Source organism: Leguminivora glycinivorella, chromosome 2 (assembly GCF_023078275.1).
Source record: "Leguminivora glycinivorella isolate SPB_JAAS2020 chromosome 2, LegGlyc_1.1, whole genome shotgun sequence".
Taxonomy (NCBI): domain Eukaryota; kingdom Metazoa; phylum Arthropoda; class Insecta; order Lepidoptera; family Tortricidae; genus Leguminivora; species Leguminivora glycinivorella.
The window spans coordinates 19,549,059-19,559,476 of NC_062972.1; the positions used below are offsets into that span (position 1 = coordinate 19,549,059).

The 10,418-nt window shown below is 33.3% G+C and overlaps 1 protein-coding gene across 1 annotated transcript in view; it reads right to left on the minus strand.

Annotated features, from left to right (window-relative positions):
* The window catches only part of LOC125241592, a 34,669-nt gene extending 24,929 nt beyond the window's left edge, over positions 1–9,740 (minus strand). Inside the window, exon 1 of the mRNA XM_048150144.1 lies at positions 9,519–9,740. Coding sequence (XP_048006101.1) covers positions 9,519–9,577 — 59 coding nt within the window. The 5' untranslated portion in view covers positions 9,578–9,740. The remainder of the gene's footprint in view (positions 1–9,518) is intronic.
* Positions 9,741–10,418: the final 678 nt, after the last annotated feature.

A 10,418-nucleotide genomic window follows, 5' to 3' on the forward strand; every position in this document is an offset into this window, starting at 1 on the left:
ATGTAAGGTAACTGTCCCATATTACGGGAACTTAAGACGTTTCCTACTTTGAGTGAGGATTGTAAAAAAAATGCGAAGTTTCTAGTCGTGTTAATTATTTTATTTTAAGGATAAGTCTTCTACGATGGATTTAAGACACTATCTTCCATCGTAACTTCTAATTTATAGAAATTACCGTTGTTTTACTTAACCCTTAGTTTGCCCATTATTCCGGGATACAATTTTGGTATTGCTTCAATTCCGGGAGGCGTTGTACGTAATTACGGGATACCTTTAAAGTCGACGTTCTTTAAGCATAATGTAAGAAAATGAATTAAAAATGTTGTTTACATAAATATATAATTGCACATATCGTTTTAATGCTTATACAGAGTGTATTTTTTATAATTGGCAATGTTTTGATGGGTTGGGGTGGGATGGGAAACATGATATTTTAAAGTATAACGATTGTATGATATAATGACAGGGTGTTATAAGTTTTACTGTCTGTCTGTCTAAGGCATCGCTTACGAATGGATGAACCGATTTAGATTAGTTTTTTTCGTTTGAAAGCTGAATTAGTCGAGAGTGTTCTTAGCCATGTTTGATGAAAAACACTTCACAATGTCGGGGTTTATTTTTTCAAAATTTAATTTCAATCCAGAAGCTATTGCCGGTTATAAAAACTGCAAGTTACTCGTGAAAATTTCAGTTTTTTGTTACTGGTGATCACTGAGCTACACCGTATACATATATGGTGGTGATACGTTATTCAAGTATGTATATATAAATAAATAGTACTCAATAAATATTATAGGCCGTTCTTACACAGATTGACTGTCCGACGAATTTGTACTATTTTATATTTATATAGCTTTCTAGTACTAATAATGATTGAGCTAAATCGTAGACGGACAGACTGACTGACGGACAAACCAATGTACGGTATAAAGATTTTTAGCTAACTAAGGAAGTTTAAAAACATATTAATAGTCGGGTCTCTATACCTTATTTTGTGTTTTTTATATTTTAATATACTTTATATGGGCATACCGGAATAAGATACACTCATATAAAGTCGTGTACTTAATTACGGCAGTCAAAACGAAGGTTATATTAAAAGACAAACAAGATTTTATTCTTAGTACATTGGAAGATTATATAACAATTATACTCAAAACATCGAAATAAGTAACCCTTGTGCTTTAATTTTATGAAATAAAACAAATTTAATGTCGATGCCACACTCCAATATTTCGCACGTATTACTCAACGAGTATACATTTCGTACTCAATTATGAGACTAAAATCTAAAAAATATATGTGCCGTAATTATGTCACTATAAATCTGAAATCTTAACTCAATATATTTACATCAAATATATAAATATACTTCACCGCAAATAGTAATAAAACATAAAAACATTGTAGACTGTGTTTCCGTTATTCCGTGATACTCCCGCAATTATGTACACCGCGTCAAAATGGTGTACATTATTCCGGGAGCGGGTATTTTAATTAAAATATGCTTTAAATTAATTTGAAAAGATGATATAAATGTTTTTTAATAACTATAAGACCATTATGATACAAATTTAATATAAATAAACTTACCCGCATCACAGTAAACCCTTAAGAAGTTCCGCTGCCGCGTTAAGCTCACCGTCAAACACGCCCATAGAAACCACTGCGTGGTTGCGACTGACGCGTTTGGAGGTACCTCACGGCTTCAAAAGATATGATACATATTCGAAAATCGACTTTTTCGGTTCTATTTGATCTATAGTTAATAAAATACTGCATTAAATTATGATTTTACTGATAGTTTCCTTAGTTTGCGACAAAAACCAAAGTATCCCGGAATAATGTACCACATTTTACTATCCCGGAATAGTGTACAGTTACCTTATATATCTGACCTATCATATCAATCGATCATTTCATGTAATATAAATAGTTAAATTCAGACTATATAGGAGTATGTTGTTTAATTTAAAGTGCTCTAAATAACTACACTTTTTGAGAGCTTTGAGTACCTTTACCTCACCTCATCGAATCATACAAGCTGACCCGTACCGTACATCAATATCGCCCTGCCACGTCACTTTCATTATTTTTTATCTCGCGTTTCGTAATATATTTATAGAACAAACTATATATTTTTATAAACTACATAAATGTGGCTTTTCATTCATATTTATTGCTTTTAGATATATATTGTATAGAAAGAACAAAATAGGATAATGTTATAAAAAAGTTATCACTTTTTTTTTTAATTTTTGTATTTTTTTTATTTTAAGTACATTAATCACTAAAATAGCCATAAAATACAATGATTACGGCTTTCGTGTGTTAAATAGTGATTATACCTGAAATCATTGACAAAACTTATTGAAATGAGCATTCAAATCACCCTATCGGGCGATGTAAATTATTTTTTATCACTCATCGTATAATATATTTCTATAACAAATTATACATTTTCTTAAACAAGATAAATGTAGCTATTAAATAATATTTTTTATTTAGAAAAAACCATTACAGTTTTCATAAAATGTGCAATAATATGTATAAAAAAAAATCTCGTTTTCAGATTTTCCCATTTTATTTTGTATTTTTGTTCTAAAATAGATTTTTTTTGTTCCAAAAATGAATTCCTCGTCCTTCATTTATCCGAAAATGATATATCTCATGCCCTATTTTGTATAGTTTTAGAGAAATATGGTTTCAAAGGAAGCGCGGAGGCGCCAGCCTTCCCCCCCTCCTCCCTCCTAAATTAAGGGGGGCTCTCGATGCCTCCCGATCTATATCTACTCAGGGCCACCCAATGAACAACTGTGCCAAGTCTCAGTGCTTAATCATAAAATGCAGGGTTCCCATACAAGACATAGCAATAGCGTCCCCAGTATGGTTCATATATCGGGATCAAATCGTTCAGAGATAGGGCACTCTGTTCAACTACTGGGAATTTTGACCCCTCAACTTTTGAGATATAATTATTTTTATAAAATTACTGAATCATAATACGAGGCTCAAAAGTAGCTCATTCTAAATTCAATTAAATGCAGTATCACATAAAAAAAAATCTCGAAACTGAGTTGCATCATATAAAAAAAACAATCCAAAGTTAGAAAATTCGCTTAACTGTTCATCTTTTGGTGATTTTACCCTATGTTGATTAATATTTAATAGCTATTTGTATCCTTGCGCATACAAATACAAAGATAGGTAAACATTATGTTCTCTTCCAGAATTAGTTTTTTTTGTCTAATTAAGCATGAACCGGGTCGCACAAATGCTTTAAATGATTTACTCCGAAATACAGCTGAGTATTACCGTTTTAATGATTATCTACATTAACAAGTACTAATCAAATTAAATACACTTTCGAGATACTTTAATAAGGATACGTGAGTTAAGAGGAACTTTTTTTCCGTCTTACTCCTACAAGTCCTACATTCATTTCAATTCTTTTTTTTGTGATCGCTGATCATTAACTGCCAGCGTGGGTTTTAGTTTTTTTACGTTATAAAAAGTGAGTTAGATATTTTTGATACTGCTCTATTTTTTTATTTAGGTATTAGCCATTTATATACCTGCCTAAGTACACATGACATGTTCTTATAATTAAAATATCTTACTCGTAGATAGAAAATAGTTAGTATGAAGACTATGAAGGAGCTTAGTTTAGTTTACTTAGGACTAAAAAAAATTGAAAATGATGATCAAATAAATATTAATTCCGATACAAAATTAGTACCACACAGCCAAACATTTTTACAGGGATGTTTCATTTACGAAAATACGTGCCATATTAAATGCACCTGATATATTTTGAAAAGATGTCCATGACCGGTTTGCCATTTTCATGGTGTATTAGGGACACGGACACAGCTGAGGATATGAGGTTTTTATTTTCTGTAGGTATATTTAATTCATGTCAACATATACATTTGCATGCTGTTTATAACAGCTGAAGAAGGTGGAACTATTTTATACTAATAAGACGCTATGTACCCTTTTTCTGCAAATAAAAGATTTCTTTCTTTCTTTCTTTCTTTCTTTCAGAAACAGCTGCAGAAGTAATTTAGACTTATCGCAGTTATTCAATTCCAGCCATGTGACCTTGCAGATTCACGTACCGTTAGACAAATGCATTATGAATATTATGATAAACGTGTGGATTTGTTGTAAATAAACAACACATTCGGAAGACATTACGCGTATGGCATGTATGATAGACATGTGTATGCAAATACTAAAACGCTTAGTAAAACGCTCAGGCAAGCACGGTCGCGTGATAAACGATATTACGTTAGACCGTCCTTTTCGCACTATTTGTACATACATAAGTGCGATAGGGACGCACCGATGCGATGAAGTTTATCACAATTAGGTATAGTCAACCAATAGTAACCCTAAGCCACTCTACAACCATGTCAAAAAGACAAGCAGTACCTAAGAGATTTCTCACAAGAGAGATAACGTCACTATGACATAGTTCTACATATATGACATACTTGACATAGTTAATAGGGCTGATTTTCATGGATAGGGGCCGATACAGGATACAGGCGTTGAAGTTGGCTTGCAGTCGGCATGCAGTTTCCATACAAGTTGCAGTCGAGCTATGAGCTGCATAAATTTTAATCGGAATAAGAGAAACGAAACTTACGAAACACTCAACTTTTCTACAAAATAGATAAATGTAAATCTAACGGAAAATTGGCACTGACAACTGTTTGCATTACATTGTGTTTTAGTTTGTTAGTCGCAGATCCATCGCACAAAATTGTGCGTAATTTTAGAGCAGCATTGACATTAACACCATATGTGCGGTCATTGCCTCCTTACATCATACCTATTGTACGAGTTTGCGGAACGACACTTGCGTAATATGTACTGATTGTTTATTTATTTTGTCCAGCTAAGGATAAACATTTAGCGACAACTAATTCAAGAGTCTGGGAAAGTTACAGTCAGAATGACAAACACCGGTAAATTATGGTGATTCACGACATGAACAAACAGAAAAATTAGTAATTCGCTGTTTTAATCGCATAACTTAATAGTTATAAATTTGTGGGTATCTACAAATGATATGACTCCCCAGTGAACCCCTTTATAATATCAATTAAATGTAGGTACCTAACCCTGTCTTGTCTGAATGTTCACAGTCTTCAGCCTTCTTGAGCTTACCGTAAGCTTAATCAATCTGTGTAAGATCCTACCTATATATTTATTTAGTTTAATTCGATACTGCAAAAGGTAACAAAGGTAACAATTTGTGGGATTAACACTTAACACCGTCGTCATGGGAATTACTAAAGAGATTTTCCTCTTATAATTTTTAATAATTATTTTACACGGGAAAAGATATTATAATTTTATAATGTTACGGAAATAATAACGAAATGTTCCTATAATATACTTGTTTTTAAAAGGGTCAAAGTTGTTGTTTTCGCCCAAATAATACCCAAGAATTCCGCTTGTTTGGGTATCAATATGGCTATATTGATACCCAAACAAGCGAAAGGTTCCAAAATCCACGAGCATAACGATAAAAGCTACCAAAATGTGTTTTACACGCCTTAACTACCATGCTGGCGTTGTTGAGTATTCTTGTCTTGACGATTACGATGCTCTGGGAATTCATTATTGAATCTCGTCTTGCATAATTACAGGCGCGAACGCTAACTCGCTTTAACCGGGATAACTCGGCTACTCCAGGGAGCTCGTAACTTCATTAACGGATTTATGAGATAACCGACTTGTCGGCAAACAAGTTGCACGATGACCCAGTTTCTGGAATCGACACAATTATTTACAGTTTTGACAAGTACTTGCTTTTCGGCAGGTGACCTTAAATTGCCACGTTACTTATCGCTAAAGTGAGTCGACCACATTTCTTTTTAACCCCCGACTCAAAAACGACGGAGTGTCTGTCTGTGTGTGTGTCTGTCTGTGGAATCGTAGCTCGTAGTCGTCGTAGATTTAGATTTAGTTTTTTTTGTTTGAAAGCTGAGTCAGTCGGGAGTGTTCTTATCCATGTTTCATGAAAATAGGTCTACTATGTCGCGGTCGGGGGTTTTTCAAAATTTTAATTTTCTGGTTAGGTTAGGTTAGGTTAGTTTTAGGCATTTTTACTATGCTTTTTGTTGGCTTATGGAAAAAAACTGGATTAAAACGCCACACAAGATTTTTATTACCTTACCTACCACTCATACCTACCTGTAATATTATTTACACCGTTTGTGTACCTAATTATATCTGTAAAGCCATGTGTATTTTGCCCTAGTTTTGACAGAAGTTCAAATAAACCTGATAACGAGGTTTATGGAATTTTATGATCAGTTCAAGTTACATAACTACTTAACTAGGCACGACGACTAGGCACATTTGGGACAGTAATATTTACTTAAGAGGCCTTACTCCTTGGAAAATACTTCAACTCAAATTTAGAAGAAAGTAATAAGGTACCTACAGCGGGGCCAATCTCGACTGGGGGGCAAATGTAACTTGTCCATTTTTTCCATGTTTTACAATGTTTGCATTATTGAATAGAGTGTCCACCGCCAAAAATTCGTTTTTAGCAAAAAATCGGTTTTTGCCACGTACTACACGCAATAAATTCAAGTTAGGCTCTTTTACTTGCTCATATTAAGATCTAGGTAATATTTATAATCAACAGTTACTTATAATTACCTATAAGGTACAGCGGGGCAAATCTCAACTGGGGGCAATTGTAACTGATCCATTTTTTCCATTATCACATTATGATGTTGAGTTCTACATGTATCCACTGATTACGCCTACCATATATACCCTGTGGACACTCTAATTAATAATGCAAACATTGTAAAACATGGAAAAAACGGATCAATTGATTTTGCGACTGGGGTCGAAATTGTCCCGGTGTACCTTACGATTTTAAATATTTTTAGGTATACAAAGAGTAGTCTGAGAGTCTGTTCCTTTCTGGAACTGGAAAGAGCATATTGCTCGAATTAATAAATTGATTTCCAGCCAATGTTACGCTTTATCGATCTTATCGGGTACTTGTTCTGAAAATATTGTCAGAAATACCTATTATGCAAATGTTTTACCACTGCTATCCTACGGAATTATTTTCTGGGGAAATTCTGTAGATGTAGAAAGTACTTTTCTTTTACAAAAAAGATGCGTGCGCACTATATACCGTATGAGTACTGAAGAATCAGTTCGGAATGTATTTAAAGATAAAAGACTACTCACTCTTACGGGTATTTATGTTTTAGAACTTTGTACTTTTGTAAAAAATAATTTCGAATATTTCGCTAAAAAATCGTCAATCTAAGAGAAAAGTACAAGTATAATTTAGTGTGTCCAAAGGCTAAAAATACTTTGTTCTACAAAAGCGCCTACTTTACTTCTATTAGAGTATTTAATGCCTTGCCTAATTATATTAAAATGTTAGATGGTAAGAAATTTAAATTTAAGTTGAAAAAGTTTCTTACGGATAATGTTTTTTATAGCCTCAAAGAATTTTTCAAAGTGCTGGAGGCAGATAGTGAAATGTATTAGATTCTAAGATGTTACAATGTATATAGTTGTTATTTATTTTTTAAGATTCTATATTGTACGTTCGTAACGAGCAACTGTTGATACTTTGTTTTTGAAATATTGAACACCTTTATGTACACAGCTTACAATAAATAAATTACTTACTTACTTACTTACTTTTCTGAAATAATGTATGTATGTATAAACCTACTGAACTCAATATGCATGACTTTCCAGACGTCACACCCCCATAGCCCGTTTAATAAAATCCAATGGAGTCTCATCATACCTATAGACAGTTCTGTTGACCTCCACATTTATGACTGGCCGTTAAGGCTGTCCTATCCACATACCTAGTCTGCGTATTTCAGGGCTAGGCCACTATTTATAACTCTCAATCTATAGCACCTACATTAAGTAAATATGGACAAAAGTCTAAAACGAGAAAGTGACACGCAATGCTAAAAACTTTTTTATAAATGCGGTACCTACTATTGTCGTGTAGTCTGGATTTTAGGGCTGTTTCGGGCTTTTATTTTTAATTTCTAGCTGTTTTTATTTACAAGATTGGCATGTAGGTAAGTGAAAAGGAAGATCTGTTATTTTATTCATAAGTTCTTTGAACGGGAAATCCAAAAATCTAAATGGTTTATGAAATTAGTTAGAAGAGATCATACAAAAAGAAAAGTTTGCTTATACGGTTAAATAATATGTTTACAGCTACCTATCTAGGTTTATGTTTAATATGTGCAATATAGTTATATATTTATATTACATGCTCTACTCCTAATAGGTACTGCATCCTAATACTAATTCCCAGTCAAATAACAACCAAAAAAATGGTTTACAAACAAAGATTGTTTTGTTTTATTCGGAAATTGAAAAAAAAAAACCGTTCCAATGCAGGTAACGTAAATTTCATCGAACTTAATAAGTACTATATACTGGTATTTTTACATGTGGTAAGGTACATACCTAAAATTTTATATTATTAGATAGATAGGTACGTAGTACTCATGTACTTATGAATTAAACATGTTCTCTGAAGCAAATATTACTTCCGCATCAATTAATTAAAACAAATTGAGCATAGGACAGATTTGTCCATTTAACCTATTGCAAGCAACATCAATATTTGAAATGTAATTGCACACAGGCATATATAATTTATACTTACTTTTAAAGTTATATGGTTTATCAAATTTGAATATTTATTTGTCGATACCTAGTTTAAATAGTTTTCTCGTAGATAATTTATAATTTCATTTTATTTTGTTAATTCTATGACAACCACAGGGGAAAGTGACCTGAGTTGTAAATTACTCATTGCCAAATCCATTGGAGGTAAATTGTTTCCTCTGTATGAATGAACTCAACGCGCTAATTCTAACCAGTAACCAGCTATGTGAAAATGTACCTTATTTAAGTGAGCTAAGCTTATCAGCAAGTGCAGGAAAAAAGTAAAATACGACGTCAAAACATTTCTGTTAGTTTACTTTTATCTTTAGCTTGCGTAAACTAATTTTAACAGGAAGCTAAACAAAATTCAACTCTTTGTAAATAGTGGTTTAAGTTATAACTGTAATGAGTTGGTTTGACTTGCTCTACATTTGAAATGAGTCATTTTCGTCGTTGCTTAGCAACGATTGTATATCATCAATGTGGCATTGATTTAAAAAATGCACTTAAGTTGTGAAATAATGAGTTGATTTCACTTTAAAAATAATAACATTTATTTTAAAACACATAATTATAGTTCTGTATCAAACACATATTTTTTAAGCGGTAGCTAATAATAGAGACATTTCCCCAAATACATATTATCTGGAGTATGCACTATGCATGTCACCGGTTTTTGTTTGTACTTAATAGTCGTTTTCGACTTCCTTGTGTCAGTGACTTGCCACGTTATAAATGTACCTATTGGTAAGATGCCAAGAAATAACATTAAGGAAGCTCTTTCTTCATTATAAGTAAATAAAAAAAAATTTACTTACCCAGACTCATCACATCTAACTGCACAACCAGCAAAAATTATAAACACTAATAACTTCATTATTAAATTAAATAATCACTTAATATTATTATCTAACTAACTTTTGTGTAATTATCTAAAGCAACACAATATGTCCTCCAAAACATTCCCATAAATGAATTTTTTTTTTTCCTAAGTAGGTTTCCCGCCAACTTTTGACGTTCGGAAGCGTTCGTCTGCCATGCGCGCTCACTTCGATGTGTGTGGACGGTGTGGTGTATGACACTTTCAATAAGGACTAGCTGCTTGCTTAAACCCGCATACCTACTCAAGGAGTTGTGTTTTTTTGTGACACGCGCTCTGAATATTTTTTGTTTATTTAGTGATAAAGCCTTTTCAATGGTACCTCGGAAATTTAAAACGTATAAATAGAATTCATAAGACTAAGTGGTGTCATTCCTTGACTTCTTGTTATTGTCAAAGCATTTTATTTATGTATATTTTTGCTTTTGATATATTTTTACATACACAAGCAACTGTCCATTCATATCTCTAATAACCACATTCTCTCGCCATTCCAGTCAGGCTTTCGTTCAGGGCATAGTACGACTACCGCTTTACTCAAGGTTATTGAAGATGTGCGGCAGGGCATAGAAGCGTCTCTTGTCACAGTAGTGGTATTAATAGACTTTTCAAATGCATTTAATGCTGTAAATCACGAGCTTCTCCTTGCCGCCCTCGATCATCTCAATATCTCGTCATCAGCGGCCGAGTGGTTTGCATCCTACCTTTGCGGTCGTCGGCAGGCAACACGTGCCAATCGGACACTTTCTGACTGGTGCGAACTTTCATCTGGTGTTCCTCAGGGCGGTATACTTTCTCCACTGCTGTTTTCTGTATTTGTTAATTTAATAACGCCCTT